Source organism: Otolemur garnettii, unplaced genomic scaffold (genome assembly GCF_000181295.1).
Source record: "Otolemur garnettii isolate 467f Iridium unplaced genomic scaffold, OtoGar3 scaffold00003, whole genome shotgun sequence".
NCBI lineage: Eukaryota > Metazoa > Chordata > Mammalia > Primates > Galagidae > Otolemur > Otolemur garnettii.
The window spans coordinates 25,690,441-25,716,995 of NW_003852398.1; the positions used below are offsets into that span (position 1 = coordinate 25,690,441).

General features: G+C 49.0%; 1 protein-coding gene across 5 annotated transcripts in view; it reads right to left on the bottom strand.

Annotated features, from left to right (window-relative positions):
- Positions 1-21,986, bottom strand: part of TCOF1 (treacle ribosome biogenesis factor 1) — a 40,121-nt gene extending 18,135 nt beyond the window's left edge. For 3 of the 5 annotated variants that reach the window (XM_023515495.1, XM_023515497.1, XM_023515491.1), the window contains exons 1-15: positions 21,818-21,986; positions 19,185-19,240; positions 15,959-16,098; positions 12,403-12,476; positions 11,520-11,706; positions 10,822-10,895; positions 8,807-9,037; positions 7,746-7,958; positions 7,003-7,590; positions 6,636-6,845; positions 6,189-6,410; positions 5,923-6,102; positions 3,273-3,410; positions 2,932-3,075; positions 2,584-2,793 (exon numbers count right to left, since the gene is read on the bottom strand). In XM_023515495.1, the coding sequence (XP_023371263.1) occupies positions 2,584-2,793; positions 2,932-3,075; positions 3,273-3,410; positions 5,923-6,102; positions 6,189-6,410; positions 6,636-6,845; positions 7,003-7,590; positions 7,746-7,958; positions 8,807-9,037; positions 10,822-10,895; positions 11,520-11,706; positions 12,403-12,476; positions 15,959-16,098; positions 19,185-19,240; positions 21,818-21,925 (2,775 nt within the window). In that variant the 5' untranslated portion in view covers positions 21,926-21,986. Of the gene's footprint in view, positions 1-2,583; positions 2,794-2,931; positions 3,076-3,272; positions 3,411-5,922; positions 6,103-6,188; positions 6,411-6,635; positions 6,846-7,002; positions 7,591-7,745; positions 7,959-8,806; positions 9,038-10,821; positions 10,896-11,519; positions 11,707-12,402; positions 12,574-15,958; positions 16,099-19,184; positions 19,241-21,817 lie in introns of those variants that run through there. The other 2 variants (XM_023515500.1, XM_023515501.1) reach the window with 2 other exon arrangements.
- Positions 21,987-26,555: the final 4,569 nt, after the last annotated feature.

The following is a 26,555-nucleotide window of genomic DNA, read 5'->3' on the forward strand; positions in this document are numbered from 1 at the left end:
TGTTGTTTGGCGGGTCCGGGCTGGGGATTCGAACCCGCCACCTTAGGTGTACGTGGCTGGCGCCTTAGCCGGTTGAGCTATAGGCGCCGAGCCGGGCTGCCTTAATTTCGAATTCCTTAAGAAGCTAGAAGATCCCAGTTTGAACACGGCATTTACCAATTTTTAAATGGGGCAAGAAAAAATGCACACTGTTGGTCACCTCAACAGTAATGCCTGTGTCTTCCTTGCTAATAGAACCCTGACTCTTTTCTGGTGGCCCCCACCGCACACCTGGGCGGGGGGGTGGCAGCACATCTAGCCTGAGGTTTGGATGAGGAAACTTGAAGGGAAGACTATTCCTAGCCTTTTAGGAGATACTACAATCTTGCTGTGACAATGAGGCTAGTGGGGCACAGAAATGGAGGACATCTGGTCACCAAAGAAGGAACCACGTTTACATTAGCTGGACCCTGGGACTTTGTATGCTGAACCAATCGGTCCTCTTATTATCTAAGCTCCTTCAACTTGGGTTTCTCTTGGGACACTGACTGATAGAGCAATTCATTGAAAACTTAAAAACAGGCTGGGTGCGGTGGCTCACTCCCTGTAATGCTAACACTCTGGGAGGCCAAGGTGGGTGGACTGAGCTCATGGGTTCGAGATGAGCCTGAGCAAGAGTGAGAATGTGTCTCTAAAAATAGCCAGGTGTTGTGGTGGGCGCCCGTAGTTCTAGCTACTTGGGAGGCTGAGGCAAGAGAATCACTTGAGCCTAAGAGTTTGAGGTTGCTATGAGCTATGATGCCACGGTACTCTACCAAAGGTGACAAAGTGAGACCCTGTCTCCAAAAAAAAAAAGAAAACTGCCCAGGTCAAAACATGGGTGGGGCTTGTGTTTTAGCCTATTTAGCCCCTCCGTAAATGTCACTAGTAACAAGCACTGGGAAGGGACTGCAGCCTGCAGGACAGCTGCCTTTGCTGACCACATGCCTTCACCCCCTGCCCCTTTGCCACACACCACTTTCCACTTCCGGGCCCAGTCAATGCCTGTTTTTCCTTCAAGTTCAGTTCAATCACCCCTCTTAGGCCTCTCAGCTGTTTTCCTTCAAGTTCAGTTCAATCATCCCTCTTAGGCCTCTCACCTATTCTCCCAGCTCCATCAAACAGAGCACCACCAGAATATTCTTTGATAATATGGTCATCTGTCTTGTCCTATAAACAGTCAAGTTCCTTGAGGGCAGAGCCAATGTCTTTCATCACCAATAGTTGATTTGATGTACCAAAGGCAGGGATTAGAGTTAGAAGCATTTAACAGGGTTCTCAGAGGTTGGGTATCGTATTTTTAGTTGTTTTTGACAACTATCTTGCTCTATCACCCAGGCTAGATGGCAGTGGTGTCATCATAGCTCACTACAACCTCAAATTCCTGGGTTAAAGAGATCCTCCTGTCTCAGCCTCTCAGAGTGCTAGGTTTAGGCAGATGTGAGCCACCGGCCCTAGCCATGGCACTTGTATTATTCATGAAGAAAAAAGAAATTTAAGAGGGGATGAAGCTTGACATGACACAGGGACTTCTGGCTTTCCTTAAGAAAAGGAAGATCTGACCACACAGATGATACATTTCTACAGTCACAACAGCTAATAGCATTGTCACTCTAGATGGGAAGGATTCTCCAGGTTGTCCTAGTTACCACCTCTCCCTACTGTCTCTCCTGACAGCAAGGAACCATGTCAGTTGCCATCTATCTCTTCCACCAGGCCTGTGTCAATCATTTCCATCACACGCTTGAGCCCTGTAGGTACCAGAGCTTGTCGCCCTGCGTGTCTGCAGGACTCAGGTAGCTCTGCCACCTCTGCAGACAGGAAAACTGTCCAGATTTCCCTGCTCTCTCCAAGCCTCCCTGGGAGGTGCACCTGCCTATGTGCAGTCTTTCTTAGGCCCAGGTGAGGGATGTGACTTCCTTCACTTCCCCCAGGGCCTCAGTGTTCCTGCCCTACACTCAAAGCCTCCTCATGACTCTCTGATTGGGACTCTTGATTCATGGCCTTATGCGCCTTGGCAGCAATTGCTGACATATCCTTCCAGGGGGCTGGCGTGTCTGCTTATGCCATGGAGGCCTCGATAAAGGAGCAAGCAGAATGACTTTTACTGAGGAGGCCCTTGCTTGGCGTTTTTATGGCAGGGTTTTATTTATTTATTTATTTTTTTAGAGACAGAGTCTCACTTTATCACCCTCAGTAGAGTGCTGTGATGCTCACAGCAACCTCCAACTCCTGGACTTAGGTGATTCTCTTGCCTCAGCCTCCCGAGTAGCTGGGACTACAGGCACCAGCCACAATGCTCAGCTATCTTTTTGTTGCAGTTTGGCCAGGGCCAGGTTCGAACCCACCATCCTTGGTATATGGGACTGGCACCCTACCCACTGAGCCCCAGGTGCCGCCCTTTATGGCAGGTTTTATCTAAGGAAAGGTGCAGGACAGTGGCTGGGATGAGGGATCCTGAAGGCAGAGGTTTAAGCAGGTCTTCCTTCCTTACCTGGCCCTGAACGCCACCTAGTTCTGACCGAGGAGTAGGCAGTGGTGGCTTGGAGGCCTAGTGGGTCTCACCTGGGCTGGGGTCACGGCCGCTGGGGCCTCCCCCTCACTGTCTGACTCTTCACTGCTGCTCCCCGAGTCTCCCTTCCACTTTCCCATCTGGGCCTGGGTGTTTGCAGGCCCTGTCTTCCCAGGAGGCATGGGGATAGCCCCTTTCCTAGGAGACTCCTTGGCAGGGGTTGAGGCAGCTTTGACTTGGGGGGTCTTCCCCAAAGGCTTTGCCTGGAGAGAGAAATATAATAGGGAGATAGCCCAGAGGGCTGGATGTATGAGGAGACATAGGAGACTGATGGGGCAAATGCAGCTATGCTCTATGCTGGGCCTGTGGCTCCCAGCATAGGGCTGCTCTCTGAGCCTCACCTGAGCTGGCACCTCCTCCTCACTGTCTGACTCTTCCTCACTGCTCTCTGAGTCCTCCTCTCCTGCTTTCCCCACACTTTGCATAGATGCCTGGCCCCTCACTGAGAGGGCACTGTTCTGGAGGGTTCTTGCTGGTGTCTTTGCCTGAATTTCAAAGAGATAACAATATTAGAAAAGGAAATGGACAACATGAGTCCTTTTAGGTTAAGGGACTCACCACCTCACCATGGTGTGACTATGGGAGGTCACCCCAGCCCTTGTCCAGGCTAGGGTCAGTGGCTGGTCCTCCTCTCCACCCCAAACTGAACACCACACCTCCCATGGCTTCTGGTCTCACGTGCCTTGGCTGTGGACCCCTGTTTGGCTTGAGCAGCTGTGGTGACACCTTTTCCAGGAGCCGAGGTTGCCCCTTTGGCTGAAGAGACTCTAGTGGCAGCTGGATTGGCTTTGGCCAGAGGGGTTTTCACTGAGGCCTTTACCTGGAAGGAGAAAAGGGAATTATGGATGGAGAAGGTGAGATATAACAGAGCAGTTACTCAAGAACACTAATTCTGGAGCCAGATACTTGAGTTTGGATTCTGGCACCTCCATTTAAGAGCTGTGTGAACCTGAACAAATCATTTGATCTCACTAGAACTTTTTCCTCCTTTGTAAAATGTAGATAATAAAGAGGGCTACCTATAGGGTTATTGTGAGGATTAAATAGGAGATTCAGAGTTTAACATAGTGCATAGAACACAATAAACAATCAGATAAACTTATTTTATTTTTTGAGACAGAGTCTCATTATGTCACCTTCAGTAGAGTGCTGTGGTGTCACAGCTCACAGCAATCTCAAACCCTTGGGCTCAAACAATTCTCTTGCCTCAGCCTCCCAAGAAGCTGGGACTATAGGTTGCTGCCACAATGCCTGGCTATTTTTTGTTGCAGTTGTCATTGTTGTTTAGCTGTCCTGGGCCAGGTTTGAACCCTCCAGCCTCAGTGTATGTGGCTGGTGCCGTAACCACTGTGCTATGGGTGCTGAGCCAGATGAACTTATTATTGTATGACTTTTCTTAGCATTAGCTAAGCACAAGACTACCCATAACAAAGATGTTTTCTAGGGTCCCTTTCAACTGGTGTCCATGTCATTAAATTCTGGCTACTGAATATAAGTTGAGCGCCCTAAATGGTAGGAAACATGTTTCTTCCTCCTCCTGGCTGGCTGGAATGCTGAGCTCATAGCTAGAACTCAAGTAGCCATCTTAATCTATGAGGTGAAGCCAGGTACTGAGGGTGGCAGAACAAGACAGAAAACCATTGTTGTTTGAGGTTTTCTTCAGCTTAACTTAATCTTAACTGATAATCCAGAGAACCCCAAAATGCCCATCTAAGTCTCCACCAAATCCATACCTAGAGACATGACAGCAAGCCCTGTGAATGTGAGAGGAACTTGGCAGCATGTCAAGGCCCCTGCCTCATTCAGAGATGTCATTTGGTCAGTGCCAGAAGATGCTCCTCCTCCTACCATTCCTCATGCACATGAGACCAGGTAAAACTAAGAGTCAGGACTTCAAGAAAAAAAATTTCTTAAGGCGTAAATTGTGTGACTAAGGCCAAGGTGCTCATCAGCACAGTACTTCAGTCATCTAGAAGGGAGTCATGTTTCTGTTTACAGAGATACAAGAAAACAAAGCAAAAGATACAGAGACCAACTTGACCTAATACGTCTCAATACATAAAAAAGGACAGAAATCATACAAAGTATGTTCTTCAACCACAATGTGATTAACTTCTGACTAAATCAGAAGTTAACAACAAAACAAAACTTGGGTAATCCTAGATATTTGGAAACTAACTCACTTCTAAATAACCTATGGTTCACACCCACCTCAAGGTACAGGTCAGAGGCTCAGATGGGAAGAGAAATATTTAAGCGAGTTGTACAATGAAACTCTGTAAGGCACTCTGTCTGGAATGTGTCTGTAGCTTAGAAAAGGGGAGAGGAGGCTATTGGACTGAGACTCTGAAAGGAGCCCCCACATAGCTTAAAACCTCAGCAGAGGAATCCTAGGAATTTGGGTCCCACAAGTCAACCGTGAGATGAGAACAACAACAAAAATCGACAGAAATGTGTGCTCAGGTACAGGGAATAGAGAAATGACTAATTCCTGAGTGGTTATTGGGGGGAAAAAAAGAGCGACAATTAAAAATAATAAACAGTGGGTGGGTGAGTATAGGGAGTGAGCTGTGCTATCTTTACCTCCCTGGGAGACCTGACTGTAGATTTTGTTCTACATTAGCCTGCCCACCCTTGGGGTGACTGTATGCAGGCCCCTAGTTGGGTATGGCAGGTGAGATCTCACCCAAACCTGTGAGGGCTGATTTTTACTCTACAGAAGAGTAAGAGGCTTTAGGTGCCAGGACATGGAGCAGGCCTTGAACCCAGGCTGTCTGGCTCCAAATCCCTGCCATCTACCTACCACAATATAGCCTGATCCCACCAGAATGTGCTGTCTGGAGGCATATCACCCAAGCCAGGTGCTCTCTCCTCCCCTGGCCTCACATGGGCTGCTTTCTCTGCCTATAACACTTCCCCAGGCTACCTCTTTTAGCTCTTGGTTCAGATGTCTCCTACAAAAGCCTTAGATATGCTCATCTGTTACACTCTATAGCCCAGGAGCACCCTCAACCACAACCCTATCACACCATGCTGTAAACCTGCACACCCATCCATGTCCCCGTCAAGGCAGAACCTCCGCAAGGGCCAGGGACATAGGAGTCTCAGACCAGGGCAGCAGCTGGCAGAGTAGGAACTCCAGAGCTTGGGAAAAGCACAGCTCAAAAGGCCACAAAGGAGACCCTGGAGGCCTGAAGGGCAGAGGAGACACGGAGTGAAGAGGGGGCAATGAGGTTCTGCACATAAGGGGCAAGAGTGGCCCCCGACAAGCCATTTCTCGGCCCTGTGCAGGCACAGCTGTTGGGGCTGGGCAGGCGCCTCCCAGGCCTCACCTGTGCTGGAGCTGGAGCTGCAGCCTCACTGTCTGAATCCTCCTCACTGCTCTCAGAGTCTTCCTGTGTCTCAGTTTTGACTTGGGTGACTGCAGGTCCCATCTTTCCAGGGAGGACTGAAGGCCCCGTGGATGGTGCTGAGGCAGCTTTCACTTGGAGGCCTTTCCCCGTAGACTTTGCCTAGGATGAAAGTGGAAGAGAAGTTTCTCACAGGAGCCTAAAGGACCACTTGGGCCCAACCCAGCAAACACAGGCCTCAGTCCTACTGCTGCCACAGGGGCTGTCTCCTCTTCTTCACTGTCCGACTCCTCGCTGCTTGAAGAGTCCTTCTCTGGTCTCTGGACACTCCTGGCCACAGCTGGAGAAGATGCTGCTCCTTTCTTGGGGGCTTGAGAACCCACAGGGGTGACCTTGGCAGATGTGAGGGTACCAGGAGTGCCACCTTTCCTTGGGGAGGCCTTAGTCTGAGTTTTCAGAGCTGGTTTTGCCTGAGGGGACACCAAAGATGGGTTGGAGAAGGCTCCTAGAGCCTCAGAGCACACACACACTACCCCGCCTGCCCCTATTCATCCATTCCAGGGTGGAGTCCCACTGCTGTTCTTTCTCACTAGCTAGAACCCACATTCCAACGAAAGAGCAGCTCAGTGCTCCGAGGGATGATGGTGATTGTGGTGAGTCAGGCTGTGTAAGTGGCCTTCTTCCTCAAGCCTCACCTGAGCTGGAGGCATGGCTGCTGGTGCCTCATCCTCACTCCCAGACGACTCCTCACTGCTCTCTGAGTCTTCCTTAGAGCTTTCAGCCTTGACCTGGGTGGCCACTGGCCCTGCCTTCTGAGGGGCTACTGGAACAGTCCCTTTTCCCAAGGGCCCCCTGGCAGGACCCGAAGCAGATTTGGCCTGAGGGTTTTTCCCCAAGGGCTTTGCCTGGGAGTGACAAAGGACAGCATCAGGAGAGGGAGCCCAAAGAGTAGATATGTGCAGATACAAGAGACTGGGAAAGCACACACAGTCTTAGTGCAGAAAGAGGGCAGGTGTGTCGGGGCCACTGAGGCTGCGCCTTGACAGGTCAGACGGGCCTCACCTGGGTCAGAGCGGCAGGCATGGGTGCCTCCCCCTCACTATCCGACTCCTCACTGCTGCTTGTTGGGTCCTTCTTCTTCCCCACCTGGGCCAATGGGCCTGTGGTCCCTGCCTTCCCAGGGGATACTGGGATGGCACCTTTCCCAGAGGGCCCCACGCTCATGGTGGAGGCAGGTCTCACTTGGGGGTTTTTCCCCAAGGGCTTTGCCTGGGAGTGACAAAGAATAGGATCAGGGGAGGGGGCAGAGAGGGAGAATATGTGTGAAGACACAGGTGAGAGGCAAGCGGAGCTGTACTGGGCACTAGGTACAGAGAAGGAAACCCCATAGAGGCCTGTCAAGGCTGGGCGTGGGGCGTACAGGGTGTCCTCCAGCCTCACCTGGGCTGGGCTCGCAGCTGCTGGGGTCTCCCCCTCACTGTCTGACTCTTCGCTGCTGCTCTCTGAGTCTTCCTCCTGCTTCCCCACCTGGGCCTGGGCAGCTGCAGGCCCTGTCTTCCCAGGGAGTGCGGGGGCAGCCCCTTTCCTGGGGGACTCCTTGGCAGAGGCCGAGGCAGCTCTGACCTGGGGAGCCTTCTCTGAGAGCCTTGCCTAGAGTGAGAAACAACAGAGCCCAGGGGGTGGATGCGTGAGGAGACACAGGACCAGAGACAGATACAGAGGACCAGCCCAAGTGAATGGCATGACACAGTTGAGTAGACAGAGGACCTTGAGGCTTGCCTGAGGTCTCCCTCCTTGGTCCTCACCTGAAGCGGGGCCTTGGCAGCTGGTATCTCCTCTTCACTGTCCGACTCCTCCTCGCTACTGCTTTCCGAGTCCTCCTTTGGCTTCCCTGCCTTGGCCTGAGTGGCTATAGGCCCTGCCTTCCCAGAGGGTGCTAGGGTGGGCCCTTTCCCTGCGGTCCCCTTGGCAGGGGCTGAAGCAGCTCTAACCTGAAGAATTTTCTCAGAGGCCTTTACCTAATAAAAGAGAAAGGGCAATTTGTTAACCTGCTTCTGAAAACTCTCTGGTGTTGCCTTCAGGATAAAGCCCAGAGGCCTTATGACAACCTGCTTCTCTCCCACTCCCACCCTGTCTGGTGCTCCAGCCACACTGGCCTCTTCTTGGTTCCTCAAAAATTGATCAGCTTCACACTCTCACTCCTACAGCCTCATTCCCGTTCCACCTGACCCATGCCTCCTCAGCTTCTAGGTCCTGGACAGATACCACTTTCCCTGATGCCCTTGGGCTGCCTCAGCACATAGTATAGTTAAAGCCCGTGTGCTGCTGGGCTCCCATCAGCTGGAGAGCTCTGTGGGCACAGGTGCCAGCCTACAGGAACACACCTGACTGGGTGGGGGCAGCACAGAGGCCCTGAAGGAAGAGGCAGTCTGAATGTGTTGGAGGGACTGATAGAGGCCCTCCCTGGGCTGTGTATGCGGAAAGCAGAAGGACCCCTGGGAAGGCGATCCTCAGCCTCATGGACAAGGTCTCTACGCAGCCTCTTCACTAACTCCTCTTTGCTGCTATCAGGCTCTACCTTGGACCTTTCATAAAGGAGGTCCCTAAGGCCTGGGCCACTCAGCCCTAGGCCAACTGCCCAGAAAACAACAGCTCTGATCTTCTAATAACCTTTCTGTGTAGAAGGTACAGGCTGCTGAGACAGGCTTTGCTTAGCTTGCTGCTTTTTAAATTGTTAAGTCAACATGGGGAAAGTAGATTCACATCTATGTTCTTGAAAGATGGATGCCCATGCAGCCCTTGGTAATCTTTGGGCACAGCAAAGCTGGCTGAGCCGAGGAGCAGCACCCTGTCCCCCCAGGCCTACCTGGCTGGGTGTCCCTGCGAGGGCCTCCTCTTCACTTTCAGACTCCTCCTCGCTACTCTCTGACTCCTCTTCTGGCTTCTTGGCTGTCCTAGCTGCAGTAAGGGCACTTCCTCTGACCTGGGCTGTCACATCCCCCACCTTCCCAGGGGTTGCGGCTGCCCCTCTTGCTGGATGCTTCTTGGTAGGGACAGCCAAGGCTTTGACCTGGGCTGGTTTTACTGAGGGTTTCACCTGGAACAGAAGATGGAATTAGGAAATGAATAGTAACTGAACCATTTCCTCTCAGACATATAAGGTGCTTCAGTTTATAAAGCCTTTTCCTAACTTCATTTGATTTTCAAACAATTCCCTGAGACAAATATTTATCTTATTTTCCAGAAAAGAGGTTAAATCACTCAAGATCAATAGGAAGGGACAGAGTTCATGATTGTAGCCTATGGTTGTCTGGCTTTGGGGGCAGAACTCTCAACAATTAAGGTCTTCTCCCACCTGACACCCACAGGGTTCAGCCTGTAGGTTAGGAGGGCAGTCTTGCTTAATCAAGAGAGCTTATCCTTGTCCGCCCCTGAAATTCAAGTATCTGATCCTGGTAGCCACCTCAAGGGCTAGGAGTCAAGGATTTGAATGTCAGCTCTCCCATCAGCTTATTTGGGCACATTCCTTCCATCTGTGAGCTCTTTCCTAAACTCCCTACATGGCCCTGGGTTTCTGGGGGCATCTGTGTCCTCACTTCTGATGGAGCTCTGCAAGGCTTCTGGCTCACCAGCGCTGTGTTCCAGGGCCAAAAGCATCTGTATGTCTAGCAGTACCTAGGGCCTAAAGGTGAGGATACAAGGTGGGGAGCAGCCTATGGCCAGGTGTAGGGGATTTAGGGGTGAGTTCTCAACCTTTACAGGGTTACTGGGTAAGGTCAGACAGAGAGGTAAGAAGTGCCCCAGGCACCAGATCAGTCCACCCTTCACACCTCCTGGTTCTCCCTCTAAAATAACTTGGACATCTTGTTCTCAGCCCTCAGCATCTTCTGCCAGTACCACTCCCATAGCCCCCTACATGGTCTCCATACAAGCTGTAGCCAACAATCTTTTTGCAACTTTAATTAGGTCATCTTGTTTATGCCCGAAGCTATACAATGCCTTCTTACAGCCAGTGGAATAAAACCCATCCTTTTTATGAAGGTCCTCCAGGTCAGGTGGTGGATCCAGCCCCACCTACCTGTGACCTCATCTTGTCTTGTGTCACTTTCCCCTCAATCATGAAATTATAGACCAGTGTTCATTAAAGGAACCAAACTTTCCCTGCCTCCACCTCTGCACACACTGTTCCTTCTGTTTATGCCTACACCTCAGCATCAGGTTCATGACTATCACTCACGGCTCTCTGTGCTTTCCTTCACAGCAGCCATCACCTTAAATATCTGAGGGAGCTTCCCTTTCTCCATGGCAGCAGGAGCCCTGTCCATCATGCTCACCACTGGATTCCCAGGCCTGGTGCTTAGTAGGTACAAGATAAGGAATGACCTGTGGGGACCTCTCCCAGGTCAAAGTTCAGGGAAGAGACAAGGCCAGAATCCTGTCCACCTCTGATCAAGTGCCTGAGCCTGGCATTCACCAGAGGGCTGAGAACCCTCTCAGCAGCCTCAGCCCTGACCACAGCTCATGATAGCCACAGTACTTCCCCTGGGCCTTGCCTCTCTTCTTGATGGGAATGTCTTCTACACCCCTTCCCAGTGCTGCTCACTGTGCTTCAAGGCCCTGCTTAGGGGCCCCTCTCCCAGGAAGCTTTGCCTCACAGGATGGTATCCCTCTCCCACACACTGGCTCCTCTCATGCTCCCAGCATGGTGGGCAGCACCACATTCTTTTCCCTATCTCTCCTAGCTGCAGCCTTTCTAGCTCCTGGTCACCCCGACACCACTAGAGAACTGATCTGGGCCCACTGGCATCTGAAACTCTGGGCAGCCTCTTGGAAGGGTGAAAGGCTTAAAGCGGGCAACTCCTGAAGATGGGTCGCAATTACCTCCATGTCCGTCTCATCGCTTGAACTGGAGGTGTCCTCGCTGGAGCTGTCGGCCTGGCCTGCTGACACCATCCCTGTGGATGGACATGGAGGGGACTGAGGGACACCCTTTCCAAATTCACCTGCCCCTCCCCAGAACCTCCCCCCATGCCAGCTGCCAATCAAAGCTAGGTGCTGAGCGTTACCCCTCATGTACAGAGCTATAGGTCCACCCTCTCTGGGAGCCCCCCTTCTGAGATGGGTACCATAATTTTCCCTTTTTTCCTGCACATCTCTGAGGCCACGGTAAGGGCTATTATAGGTCCTAACAAACATGCACCAGCATGTGACAGTTTGCAGAATCTTTCTCTATTATCATATCCACTGAGGTAGGCAGGGCAAATACTTACTGTGCATAGAAATGGAGGTAAACTCAGACCTTTCAGTTTAGTTCTAAGACAACACAGGGGTCACTATAACCCACCAGAGAGTAATAAACTAGAAATGCTCCAACCACTACCCAGGCTGCCAAGCCTTAGGTGCTATCCCTGCAGCTGACTCTCTCTCATCTAGGGGAAAATGGCCTGAGGTGCAGGACTCTGTCAGGGAGACAAACCTTTGAATTCCAGAATGTCCCAGAACTTGACAAAGCAGTGCCGGGGCCTGTCTTGTCAGCCCAAACTGTGGGGGCTTCGCTCCTAGAGGTAGGGGGTTCTCACCAGGCTTGGCAGCAGCTCTAATGGCTGGAACACTGCCCTCCTCCTCAGTTTCTGAGACCAAGGTAATATTTGCTGAGGGTTCAGCTGACTTCTTAGGTGACTTCCCAGAGAGGAGGTGGGCCACTGTCTTTACAGAGGCAGGGTTTGGCATAGCGTTCCTCATCTTGCCAGCTGCCTCAGTCTTTGCCTGCAGAGAACAATAGTGATAGACACATCCCGTACGGCCTGGTGAATTAAAGCACAGACCACCTGCACCTGAACCCAATGCTACTACTTTCTAGCTGAGGGAGTTTGGGCAAATTTCCTCCCTAAGTTTCTATTTCCCTAGAAACAGCACTTCCCCTCACAGAGATGCTGAGAATAGAATTGGGACAAAGTGGATACTTGGTAAGTGGTGAACAGCAGTTTTGGGGGGATGTTATCATTACTTCTATACATTGTTGCTAATGCTGCAGGCAATTTTAGAGATAGTATCCTGCATGTATATAACATTGTTTTATGAGTTAGCAGAAGATGACATTCCACTAAGTAGTTTTTGACTTAGAATGTGTTTTTAGAGTTTCAGAAGCACAAGTGGCTTGTTCACTGTGTTGTTTCCACTGAGTACACAGTGGCTGGAACATAGCAGGTGTCAGTAATGCTCTCTTGAATGAATGTACAAAGGGAGAAAGACACCGTCCATCCCATGTGCACAATGTGCCTTGCCTCCTGCATTAGAAAGAGAAACTGAGGCCCAGAGAGGTGAAGGGGTTCGCCAAGATTCCATAGCTGGTGAAACTGGCTGGGCATTTACTCATAACCTTATCCTTCTTTCACACAGGCAACTGCCCCCCTACTGGGCACTTCAACTCCCATAGGCAACAGCTTGGAAGGTCTCACTCACCTTGCCTTTTTCTTTCACACTTGATGGCAAATCCGTGCCCGTGATGGAGGAGTTGGTACATGCTGGTTTGGGGGCTACAAGACACAAACACCCACCGTTTGAGCCAGATGAGTACTTCTCATCTAAGAACAACAAACAGGTTTCATCTCACCTAACAACTCAGTTGGTATTGGCCGCCTGGTGCTGGCACGAGGATCTGAGGCTGAGCCCAGACTTGCGGGAATGAGCTCTATGATGCATTAGCCATGTCCACCAGGAACAAAAATGCATCTGTATCTCCAAGGGATTCCCAACTCCTCTGTGGCATGAGAAGCTGAGGACCCAAAGGGAGAAGGACTGGCTCATGTTCCTGCGGTCTACTACCACGAAGGCACTGCACAACTCGTTGTTGGTACTATCCACACAGGCTACCACATTGTAGCCTGAAAGGCCTCAGCAAGAAGAAATAGCGGTCAAGCAGCCAGCAGTAGGTCCACAGTAAAAGCTGCTTGCAACTCAAATGTTTCGTCAGTGAAGAAGCAGCTGAACCGTGAGACTCAGGTCCAGTTAGATACTGAGATTTATCGATTCTTGGTGCTTTTACACAAGGATGTTATCTCTAAAATCTCAGATTTCTTGTTGAAAAACAAAGTTGCTGAGATGAATGACATGATCTAATTCTTTTCTTAGCACTTACCTCCATTTCTTTTTATAACTGTGGAAAATTTTGAACATATTCATAAGTAGAGAGGAAGTATATTGAACCACCCAGCTCCACCATTATCAACTTGTGGCCAATCCTACTTCATCTATTGTCTCATCCACCCTTCCCCATTGTAAATTATTTTGAAGAAAATGCCAGACATCCTATCATGTTACCCATAAATACTTCAGCATATTTCTCTCAGGGAAGACTCTTTAAAAAGTATAATTACATACTTGGGAAGCTGAAGTGAGTGTACACTTGAGGCTAGAAGTTTGAGGTCAGCCTAAGCAAAGAGACTCCATTTCAAAAATTATCCCTAGCAAAGGTATAATTTCAATTCCATTATCATAGCTTAAAACTTTGACCAATATTGAATAGCCTGTCAGTATGAAATTTACCACTTTTGTTTTACATGGCATGTAGGTCTGTACATACATGTGTAAGGATGCATATCTGTAAGACTGTAGATGCAAAGGAGAAAGTTTTAATGGCTACCTACTGGGAAGGAAGCAGAGTAGGAGAATAGAAAACCTTCAGTTTTTCCTCTATATTCTTTTATACCGTTCAAAGTGAATTTGTTTTACATTTATAATTTAAGCAATATATAAAATATATATCTAGTATGATCTCAAACATCTTTAAAAGTAGCTTCAGAAGCTTGGTGCCTATAGCTCAGTGGCTAGGGTGCCAGCCACATACACCGGAGCTGGCAGGTTTGAATCCAGCCTGGGCCTGCCAAATAACAATGATAATTACAACAAAAAAATAGCTAGGTGTGGTGGGTGCCTGCAGTCCCAACTACTTGGAGGGTGAGGCAAGAGAATTTCTTAAACCCAAGAGCTAGAGGTTGCTGTGAGCTGTTGATGCCACAGTACTCTACCGAGGGCAAGAAATAAAACTCTGTCTCAAAAAAAAAAGAGTAGCTTCAGGAAGCTGTGAGTGGTGGCATGTGTCTGTCATCCCAGCTACTCAGAAGGCTTGGGCAGGAGGATTGTTTGAGCCCAGGAATTAAAGGCTATAGTCACACCTGTGAATAGCCACTGTATTTCAGCCCAGGCAACATAGTAAGACCTATCTTTTTTTTTTTTTTTTTGAGATAGTCTCACTCTGTCATCCTCGGTAGAGTGCCATGGCATCATAGCTCATACCAACCTCAAACTCTTGGGCTCAAGTAATTCTTTTGCTTTAGTCCCAAGTAGCTGGGACTATAGCCTCCCATCACAACACCTAGCAATTTTTAGAGACGGGGTCTCACTCTTGCTCAGGCTGGTCTTGAAATCCTGAGCTCAGGCAATCCATCTGCCTCAGCTTCCCTGAGTGCTAGGATTACAGGCATGAGCCACTGTGCCTGGCCTTGTTGAAACCTATCTCTTAAATAATAATAATAATAAAAAGTAGAAGGAAAGTGTAATAATAATTTGCCAAATTGTAGAAATTGTCTTTCATGTAAGCAAAAAAATATATAATGCATAAAAAAAAATATATGATGCATGGGAGACACAGCAATTCCTCTATAGAGTTACGGCTGCTTCTGTGTAAAGCTCAAGAAGCTCATGGCTTAGCACCTGTAGCGCAGCGGTTATGGCGCCAGCTACATACACCAAGGCTGGCAGGTTTGAACCCAGCCCTGGCCAGTTAAACAATGACAACTACAACAAAAAAACAGCTGGGCATCGTGGTGGGCACCTATAGTCCCAGCTACTTGGAAGACTGAGGCAAGAGAATCGCTTAAGCCCAAGAGTTTGAGGTTGCTGTGAGCTGTGAAAACCACAGCACTCTACCAAAGGCCAGATGTGATGGTTCACACCTATAATCCCAGCACTTGGGAGGCCAAAGTGGTTAGACTGCCTGACATCACTGGTTCAAGGCCAGCCTAAGCAAGAGTGAGACCCCCCATCTCTAAAAAATAGCCAGACAAATGTCTTGCTGCCTGTAGCACAGTAGTTACGGCGCCAGCCACATGCACCAAGGCTGAGGGTTTGAACACGGCCCTGGCCTGCTACACAACAACGACAACTACAACAACAACAAAAATAGCTACATGCTGTGGGCGGGAGCCTATAGTCCCAACTACTTGGGAGGCTGAGGCAAGAGAATTGCTTAAGCCCAAGAGTTTGAGGTTGTTGTGAGCTGTGATGCTACAGCACTCTATAGGGGGTGGCATAGTGAGACTCTGTCTCATAAAAAAAAAAAAAAAAAGCCAGACACTGTGGTGGGCGCCTATAGTCCCAGCTACATGGGAGGCTGAGGCAAGAGAATCACTTGAACCCAAGAGTTTGAGGTTGCTGTGAGTTAAGATGTCACAGTACTCTACCAAGGTTGACCAAGCTAGACTCTGTCTCAAAAAAAATAGTGTCCCCAGTACTAATGTGCACACATCAGAAATAACAGGAAGATCAGCAACTCTTGAAGCAGCCCATAGGCCACACAGAAGACGTATCCACCAGCTGCCTTCTGAAGTACTACTCTCTGATAGTACTTCTGAAAATGTGGTCATCTTTCGACTTTTATCAGAATCTCTGGGAGCTTATATAGAAATGTAGCTCCTAGGCCCCAGTGCAAGCACACCAAATAAGACTATGAGGACCCATCCAGTTTTTTTGGTTTAGCCTTGGATACTCAGAGCCTGAGGACACACTGTCTGGCACAGAGGAAGGGCTCAAATAAATACTAAAAACGGTATGTAGTACCCTCCCAAGGTCCTGGTCTTCTGGGGCTCACTACATGAGAAGCTAGAGGTGGACTCTACCCTGGGGTAATGCAATATCCCATAGCCTGTTCCCACAGGTACAGGGCCCTGGGCTGAGTCTCCATGAGCACCAATGATGGGGCCCAAGTCCCCCAGTGGTGATCAGCATGCAAGGCTCTTACTGGCTTTGGCAGTTTCAGCTTCTGCCTCCTCCTCCTCCTCTTCAGAGCTCTCTGAGCTGCTAATGGGGTCCGACACACGGTTCTTGGCTTGCAATGCTGCATCAGCCTCTGCCTTCTGCTTCTTGCCAAGTTCTGAGGTTCTGCAGGACAAGGGTGACTGTCTATAACAACTGGGTGACAGAACAACTGCAGCAGATTTGAATAGACAGAACTTCCCACATCCTCCCAGTCCCCAAAGGAAACGTGCATAGCATTTAAACAGTGATGAAAACACAATGTGGACACAATTTTGCATTCTCCATTTTCACTCATTTCTTTTTCTTTTTTTATTTACTTGATGTCTTGTTAAGACATTTATGTTCTACACTTGACAGATTTGACTTGTACCCTCGCAATATGCTCCATAGGTGTGGTCCTGCATTTTACCCTCCCTCTATCAAGCCTCCCCCCTCCCCTCCCCATTTTCACTCATTTCATAAAGATAACCAGGAATACTTGATATGGCTATACAATAGCAACAGCTGACAGCCTTTAAGGGGTAGGTGTCAACCCATGTAGGCACCTCACAGAACTCTCCAGGACCTTCCTCATCTAGAACTTGTTGGAAGACTCTGTCCGAGTCCTTGTCCTTCAAGTCTCAACTCTAATGTGGCCTTCTCAGAAAGGCCCCTGCTGATTGCCCCTCCCCCAATGCCTCTGCGCTGTCACCCTGTTTCATTCTTCTCAGAGCACTTTCCTCTAGCTTCTGTTATTTACTTCCTGCCTGACTCCTCACCAAAACAGAAAGGAGGTTTGGGGAGGCAGGGAGATGCCTAGCGCAAGTCTCAAAATGAATGACTACGTGACTTGCCCAGGGTCAAAGTATGTTTGGGGCCCTGGTAGGATAAATACGCAGATGGCTAAGTTCTCTGAACTTTCAAGTCTTACCATCTTTGACCCCACCATCCCATCCTCAGGGTTTTCCAGCTGAGATGGACAATGCCCTGCTGTTTGTGAGATAATACCTGGGGTCCCTTATTCTCAGGAAGGCCAATTGTCAGAAATCTGCTAAAAATGGCTTTCATTTATTACATGTACCAGTTATTTAGCCTCTCTCCTTCCAATGGAGTGTAAGTTTGATAAGAACAGAGATTTTTCTCCAGTTTGTTTCTAGCTCTAGTAAGAAAAGTAACTGGCTTGTAATAAGTGCTCAATAAATACTTGGGGAGGGGGTTCCAACAGAGAGCTGGATTTATCACTTTATATAGACTGCTGTGTCTAATCCTCACAACAAAACAAAGCAATTATTATTATCTTCATTTTACAGATGAAGACACAGATTCAGGAAGGCCAAGAAACTTGCTCAAGGTCAGCTAGTTGTGGGGAACTACTAGGCTAGGCTACCCTTGGTGGGCATGAGGTCCTTGTCCCACTCAATAACCCTAACCCAAAATGGGGGCCAGTGGCAGGGAAGTGTGTGTTGAGCAGCTCACTGAAGCAGTTTTCTGCGGAAGGAAGTACTATGAAAAACACCCACACATCTGGGCAAGTCAGAGGGTGATGAAGTACAGGCTGTGCCCTGTGCTCTGACATAACCTTAGCAGCAGAGAAGAGTCAAGATCTGAGTGCTGGCAGGGTTTTCAATGAACTTAGCTCTTCATTAGAGGGTTTCTACACTATTTCTGTCTTTGCTTACACCTCTGATAATAGGGAGCTCACCACTCCCACTGTAGCCTACCTCATTTTTTTTTTTTTTTTTTTGGAGACAGAGTCTCACTATGTTGCCCTGGGTAGAGTACCGTGGCATCACAGCTTACAGCAACCTCAAACTCTTGGGCTCAAGTGATTCTCTTGCCTCAGCCTCCCGAGTAGCTGGGACTATAAGTGCCTGCCACAATGCCCAGCTAACCTACCTCATTTTTAGATAGCTCTGATGATCAAATGCTTATATCCACAAGCTGAAACCTGTCTTCTTAAAGCAGGTACACATGGGCACACTTCTAACTCCCAGGGCCTCAGAGAACATGCTATTCTCTTGATCATCAAAGATGTGCAAACAGTAGTCCTCACCCCTCCCACCTTCCTCTTTTACATCCAGGACATCTCAGTATTCTCCAGCATTGGACATATCTATAGGTCTTTTACTTCTCTAGTTGGCTATGGTCAGGCCAGTGCATCAAGAGAACAATTATCCCCTTCTTTAGTCTTAAGCCATTTCTCTGTTGATACATACTTAGATTATTCCTCCTCCTTTGAAAAGTATTTAAGTTTTAGTGTTTTACACTCAATATGTCTTTGAAATCTTTCCCTCCAAATTGGGTTCCCTTACAGCTCTATACACGGACCCATCTTCTGCCCAGGTGTATAAGCCAGACCTGGGAGTCAATCAGATACTACTTCGCCCACCTACCCACAGATCCTGATTTTGTCTCCTATTATTCTTGGAATCTACGGTCTACCTCTTAGTGTTCCTGTTGCCAGCCCCATCAGCTCTTGCCTGGATAATGATGCCTGAAGACCTGACCAGTCTTGCCATGGTGCAGAGTGATCTCCTCTCTCTGTTTCACCCTTTCATGGCTCCTACTGCTCTTAGGTAAAGACACAATTACTCACCACTGATGACTAGCCATTGCATGGGATGGGCCCTGCCAACTGCCTAGCCGTATCTGTACTATCCCCTCAGCATAGGCCTTAGGACAAGCAATTTCCACTACCAAGTAACTCTGTCCACCTCTCTATACCTAATGCCTATTTCATTCTCCCCATTTCTTACAGCTCTCAAGTCAAAGATCACCTCATTTATATGGTTAAGGCACCAGGTACCTTTCTTTCATAATCCTTACCATCATTATAATTTTACATTCAATTGTTTTACCCTTTGACTCATGCCTAACTCCTTGACTATGTCAGCTGCAGAAAAGAAGGAACCACATCTGTCTCATTTTTGATAATATTTCCATACTTAGAATAAGCATTGGCATTTGATCAAGAAAAGTTTGATCAAATGAATAACAAGTTGGTGAGAAGCTTTTCTTCTTAAGAGATCACAATTTTCAATGTCTCCTTATACTACCAGAGGCCCACAAAGAAATACCCATATATATGATGTGACAGCCCTTCCTGGAGGTAAAACAGTGTCCACACTGGGCTAAGGAGACAGATCTTAGACTAGACTAGTAGCCTAGCTTATTCCAAGCTGATTTCTTGGGGTGTGCCTATTGTGCCCCTTCAGCCCCACCAGACTTACTGCTGCCAGTATGTATAGATGTCCAGAAGGGTTACAGGCTGAGCCAGGAAAATTTTCTGTAGAGAAATAAAGAGAGAGTCACAATTAACTCCCCCAGTAAGGATCCTCCCTGGGCCTGACTCTTCCCAATCTCATAACTTGCACAGACAGGTAGCTTTATGCTCTAGGAAGTATGTCTGCTTGGTCCTGCCAGTTCCACCCAAAACCTTCTAGAGACAAGAAGGACAAGCAAATCCCAGATAAAATCTTTTCATGTTGGTGAGTGGCACCTTTGAGAGGCTGAAGTTGGAACATTCCAAGCAAGCATTTATCCAGTTCTTTAGCCATGAGACATGGCTTTTCCCACCCTGACCTTTAAAAAGGCTTTCAAAGGTTGAGTTGTCAATCTTCCCCACACAACAACCACAGCCTAGACACCAAGGCATCTAGGTGGCTTGACTGTAGTAGTTCACTAGTCTGCTGGGAAGAGATTGGGTCCAAATGGTGCCAGCCCCTTGGTAGAATCAGAGGGAAACAGGTAGAATCCAGGCCATTCAACCAGAGGCCAGAGGGCCCACTCTCTCTACTGTTAACTGTTGACTAATCTCTTCACCTCTTCAAACTTCAGGTTCCTCCTTTATAACACTGGGATAACAGCAATACCCACCTTGTAGGTTGCTATCAGGTCTAAACAAGACAATCTATGTCAGTACCTAGTACAGCGAGCCAGCTGCACTGAGACTTCAAGAGTTAGTTTCACTCTGCTCCACTCCAGGCACAGTGGCCTCTTCACCGTCCTCCAATGTGTCAGGCCACTGTGCCTCCAACAAGGCCTTGTAAGTCTTGCTGTTGGGAATGTTCTCTCCTCTGCTAATTACACAGCTCACCCCTCATTTCCTTCAGGCCTCTGCCCAAATGTCACCTTCTCAGTGAGGCTTCCTTGACCACCGGATTTATAACGGAACACTGACATTCCTTACCCCACTTGACCACCTTATTCTTATAGGTAATACCTACCATCACCAGATACACTGTATTATTAACTTATCTTTTATATTTGTCATCTGTCTGCTCCTGCTAGAATGTTTGGAGATACTTTTGCCTGGGCATATGCCCCAAGGAAGAGGAGTACTATCACTTGCTCTCCCTACCTATTAATGATATAAATGGAGTAGGAAGGGCAACTGAGGTTCAGAGGGGGTTGGAAAAAGCATAGGTAACATCTCTGGGTGTATTACTCTTCAGTCCCTTCTGACCCATGGGCAACCTGGCACAGATGGAGAATCTGCAGCCTCAAGGATCTGATCTGTAAAATTTGGATTCAGTCAAAAGGCTGTACTTATGGATCCAGAAGGCCACACATGGCCCCAGGGCGCAGTTTCCTCACCTCTAGCCAGAGAGATATTTACTACTCCGGGTACTGTCTTACCAGCTTAAAACCCTCCAGTGGTTTACCACTCCTCTTCATATAAAAACCAAACTGCCTATAAGCCCCCTCCAGACAGCCCCTGCCTCTATTTCCCCTGGGACATCTATAGCCTTTGTACTTCACCCTTCAGCCAGTGGACTTTGAGGCCAGCCAAGTACACAAACTCCCTCCCACCACAGGGCATTTGCACCTCAGCCCAGAATACCCATCACTGTTCTTTCAGATCTTCAGTCAACTGCCACATCCTTTATAAAGCAGTTCTTGATATCCCTGACAAGGATAATCTTCCATCCCTATACCTCTTTATTTTAATTTTTTTAGAAAGAGTCTATTTTGTCACCCTCGTTAGAGTGCTGTGGCATCATAGCAACCTCAACTGCTGACCTCAAGGGATCCTCTTGCTTCAGTTTTTCATTTTTAGTAGAGATGGGGGTCTCACTCTTGCTCAGGCTGGTCTCAAACTCCTGAGCTCAAGTGCTCCACCCATCCCGGCCTCCGAGAGTGCTGAGATTACAGGCGTGAGAAATCACCCCTGGCCCATCCCTGTACCTCTTATTCTTAAATAACACTTTAGAGGTAGTGTTAAGTATATAGTCACTTTTATGATTCTTTGATTTGTTTTTCCGACTGTAAGCTCCAGGAGGGCTGTGAGACAGTGTTCACAATTCGATGGCCAGCACTCTGAGCACCAAATTAACAACTGTGCAATGAATGAAGAAAAGACTGTACCACGAGTTTGAACCCAAACCTGCCCGTCTCAGTACAGAGTTCGCTAAGGGCCTGAGTTCCAGTTCAACGAAAGGGCCTCGGGACCCTTCTCTAGACACTCCCCGACGGGGCCGGTAGCAATCCACCTCTGGGACTCAAAGCAACCTCCTCGCCCTAGGAAGACGGCGCCGAGCCACGTGGCTGGAGACTTATAAAACTTAAAACTACCGCTACCAGCAAGGGGGTGGAGTAAGGGGGCGCGGGAATTACAAAGCTCGGTGTTAGCACAAGTCCCGTCCCGCCCACTGCACAGATGAGGAAACTGAGGCCCGTGGGGCTGGAAGTCACTGGGGTAGAGGCAAAGGCTGCGGCTCCTCCAGCAGTCCTGGCCGGTGTCCTCAAGCAATGCGAGACCCGGCTCCCAGCGCCCGTCAGGTCGCCTGCGAAGGGGGCGCGGGCCGCTGATCTCTATCTACATCTTGCACGCGGCCCTTGCACACGGCCCTCGAAAGCCTACCTGACCGCTCTGCTCCTTCACTTCCCGCGCCGCACGCACATAGCCTGCCTTCAGTAGATGATGGTAGATCAGGGGAAGCAGCTCCCGCCGCTTCCTGGCCTCTGCCATGCCAGCGAACCCAGGCCGGTCAGCTCACCTGCACGCCCCCCGTCAGTCCCCGCCCGCCACTTCCCTCGCGCCCTTAGACCTCGCGAGTCCCACTTCCGGCTCCTCGTTCGCCCCGGCCGCGCAGCGCGCCGGGAAATGTAGTCTCATTTCCTGGTGTAGTCACTCCCGCCCCGGAGGCTAAAGGGGAGGGGACTTGGAGAGCGTCAAGACCTCCCAATGGCGCGGAGAAGGCGGGATCATCCCTGGACCCGCCCCCAGAGCCGGGCGTGAGGGGAGTGACTCGGCCTTTTAAATTCGTCAGTCTTCCTCCTTGAAGAGATTTGTCTTCCACATTAATTCTCTGACGTCTGCGTGTAGTTTTACTTAATCTCTGAACTTCCAGTTACCACTCATTTATTCATTTCACACATTTTTCGGACCTGTGAACCAGGCACAAATTGTCAATAGTTCATTCTTTAACTGAACAACAACACCAAAAATAATTTTTCTTTTTTTAAGACAGAGTCTCATTTTGTCACCCTCGGCAGAGTGCTGTGGCGTCATAGCTCACAGCAACCTCAAACTCCTGGGCTCGAGATCCTCTTGCCTCAGCTCCCGAGTAGCTGGAGGGAGCTACAGGTGCCCGCCACAACGCTGGCTATTTTTAGAGGCTGGTCTCGATCTTGAGAGCTCCAGGTGATCTGCCTCCCTCGGCCTCCCAGAGTGCTAGGATTACAGATGTGAGCCACTGCCCACCCACCCCCATTTTTTTTTTTTTTGAGACAGCCTCAAGCTGTCGCCCTGGGGGTAGAGTGCTATGACATCACAGCTCACAGCAACCTCCAACTCCTGGGCTCAAGTGAGTCTCCTGCCTCTGCCTCCCAAGTAGCTGGGACTACAGGCACCCGCCACAACGCCCGGCTGTTTTTGGTTGCAGCCGTCATTGTTGGTTGGCGGGTCCGGGCTGGATTCGAACCCGCCAGCTCAGGTGTATGTGGCTGGCACCTTAGCTGCTTTAGCCACAGGCGCCAAGGTGATTATGCCCCCCCCAAGTTTTTAAAAGACATTCTGTCGCTCTGGGTAGAGTGCTGTGGCGTCACAGGTCACAGCAATCTCAAACTTCTGGGTTCCAATGATGCTCCTGCCACAGCCCCCCCACTAACTGAGATTACAGCCGCCTGCCACAACGCTGGGCTAATTTTTCTATTTTTAGTAGAGATGGGGTCTCACTCTTGCTCAGGCAGGTCTCAGAATCATGAGTTCAAGCCATCCGCTCACCTCACTCAGCCTCCCTGAGTGCTGGGATTAAGTCATGAGCCATGGCACCCAACTACTGTACAGTTTTACTCAACACTGGACCTTGGGCTAGAAACTGGGTAGGCTGGAAGGGGTGGGGTGGTGGGGGTGGTGGAGCAAAACAGGCATAAGATATGGCAGCTGTCCTTAAAACTCACCTAGCCAGGGAGACTGTCAGTAACCACGCACCTATTGGTCAATGCCTGTGTATTGCTGAGGACAGGTACAGCCTATGGTAGCACCTAACTCTAAAGAGACATCTAAGCTGAGGCATAAAGACTGAGTAGGAATTTCTAGGTGGGAAGGAGAAGACTGCTACACCAGGAAGAGGGCATTGCAAGAGAGGTGAGATACTACCCTGGTCCCTGGTGTAGACTGGGAACCCCAAACACACAGCCTGTCCTGTGCTGCTGAGCTGTAGAGTTCCAAGAAAGACCAAACAGATGAGGACACCTGAAGATGGAGAAGTAGACCGGGCCTACCACCCGCCCACCCCTAATCCCGTTTAGAGTTTGGACTTTGCTCTGAGGGCATTAGGTAGTCTCTGACTGGCTTTATGAAGAGGGGTGACCTGCGTTTGTGTTTTTCAAGGATTGCTATGACCAAAGCATGGAGGATGATTTTGTGGAGAACAAAACAGGATGTGAGGCTGTTGTTGGGGGAAGGTTGGCGAGGAGAGAATGAGCTAGGCTAGAGAATATTTGAGTCAGCTGCTCTTAACTTCATGGACTCATTGAGAATCTGATGACAGTGCAAACCACTCAGCCCCTGTGCTCAGGAAAATGTTGACTGTGTACAGACACATAACATTTTCCAAGTTCAAGACACAGTTAAGCACATAACTGGACCTCCTAAGGTTAGGGAGAATCACAGATAGGACCAAGCGACTAACTGAATGTGGAGGGTGAAGAAGAGGGAGACTAAGCTATAGTCAGCTGTTTAGCAAATATTTACTGAGTACCTACTATTGGGGATGAAACAATCTGTCCTCCTATAGAGCTTACAGTCTAATGGGGGAGACACAGGCTAAACAAATACTCATACACTGTTACAGATGGTGAGGAGGTGCAGGAAGTAAAAGCATAATGTTTTCTTATTTATTTATTTATTTGAGACAGAGTCTCACTTTGTCACCCTTGGTAGAGTGCTATGGCGTCATAGCTCACAGCAACCTCAAACTCTTGGGCTCAAGTGATTCTCTTGCCTCGGGCTCCTAAGTAGCTGGGACTACAGGTGCCCGCCACAATGCCTGGCTATTTTTAGAGATGGGAGTCTCACTCTTGCTCAGGCTGGTCTCGAACCAGTGAGCTCAGGCAAGGGACCACCTCGGCCTGCCAGAGTCCTAGGATTACAGGCGTGAGTCATCGTGCCTGGCTAGAATAGTGTTTTCTTATGAAATAATATAGTATTTATTCTATGCTGGAATCACACTGCCTGAGTTCAAATTCTGGCTTTGCATCATCAACTAGGTGACCTTGGGCAAGTTATATAACTTCTCTGTGTCCCAGTTTCTTATCTGTAAAATGGAGAGAATTATATTTTCCACCAGGTAGGGCTATTATGAGGAGTGAATAGAGTTCTAAGCAGAAAGGCTTAGAAAGGCTCCTAACAACAGGGCTCCCTGTGTATGTTATTGTGAATGCATTACATAGATTTTTCTTTTTTTTGAGACAGAGCCTCAAGCTGTCCCCCTGGCTAGAGTGCCGTGGCATTACAGCTCACAGCAACCTCCAACTCCTGGGCTCAAGCGAGTCTCCTGCCTCCGCCTCCCAAGTAGCTGGGACCACAGGCGCCTGCCACAACGCCCGGCTATTTTTTGGTTGCAGCCATCATTGTTGTTTGGCGGGCCCGGGCTGGGGATTCAAACCCGCCACCTGAGGAGTACGTGGCGGGCGCCTTAGCCGCTTGAGCTATAGGCGCGGAGCCACATAGATTTTTCTATTGTTTTTTCTTTTGGGTTAAGGAAGGATTCCTTGGAGAAGTGATGTTTGTGAGGAAAACTGAAGGGGGGAAATAAGAAGAGCCTGTGCAAAGGGCCTGAGGCAGAAGGTATAGCTGAAAGAAGAGGCAAGGGAAAGAAAGCCTGTGTTGCAGGGCTCAGAGGGACAAAGGGAAGAGCAGGAGGACTAGGCAGTATAAAAGGTGGGCAGCGGGCACAGTTCACATTAAGGATCTGCTACATCAGGGGTCTTTCTCTTTATCTTAAAAGCAACTGAAAGCCACTGACAGTGTAAGCCCAAGAGGGATAGATGAAGCCAGACGCTTCATGCCTGTAATCCTAGCACTCTGGAAGGTAGTGGTGGGAGAATCACTTATCTCAGGAGTTCAAAACCAACAGGAGCAAGATTGGAGTCTGTCTGTACTAAAAATGGGCAAATTAGCTGGGTGCTGTGGCAGGCACCTGTAGTCCTAGCTACTTGGAAGGCTGAAGCAGGATGACTGCTTGAATCCTGGAGTTTGAGGTTGCTGTGAGGTAGGTTGATGCCATGGCACTCTAGTCTGAGCAACAGAGTAAAGACTCTGTCTCTTAAAAAAAAAAAGGGGGTAGATGAAATTTGAATTTTAATGTGATATGAATTTGAAATTTGAATTTTTATGTGTTATATGAATGCCCAGTGTAGAGTGGGGGCTATGAGTAGATATAGAAAGACAGGTTAGGGTTAGGAGTATAGGCAGGCATCCAGGGAGAAGATGGGGCGTGGCATGCTGGTGACAGTGGGGTTAGAGAGTGGAAGTTTCCTAGAGTTAATCAGGAAGAAAGTTGTCCAAGTGTTGTGTTGGGATGGGAGGGTCAGGGAGAGGTAGTGTCAGGATGGACTCTAAGGTTTTTGTGCAAACAGGCAGGCAGCACCTTTAGGTGAGATAGGAAGAACTGGAAAAGGACTGGGATGGCAGGTGGTTTGAATGAGGAGGGGAAGGTGTGGAGGGGGAGGGGGAAGTGTAAGTTCTACTTTAGACACATTGAGCCTAAAGTGCTTGAGAGAATCCAAATGCAGATGTTGAGCAGGTGCTTGGCAACCTGGGTTTGGACACAACATAGAGGTCTGGGCTGCAGATGAAGATGGGAAATTGTCAACAGAGAGATGATAATTGTGGCTGAGGATGAGGACAAGCTTGCCCAGGAAGAAGAACTTAGAGAAGAGAGATGACCCAGGATGAAGCGTTGAGGCACATCCACAGGTTAGGGCTGTGTGAAGAAGGATCTGCCTGCACAGCTAAACAGCAGTGGCTGCAGAGGTGGGAGGGAGCCCAGCAGAGTGGGCTTATGGAAGGAGGCCAAGGGAAGCAGTTCAAGAAGGTAGGAAGAGTTGATGGATGATGAGGACGCAGCCCTGGGCTTTTTTTTTTTTTTTTT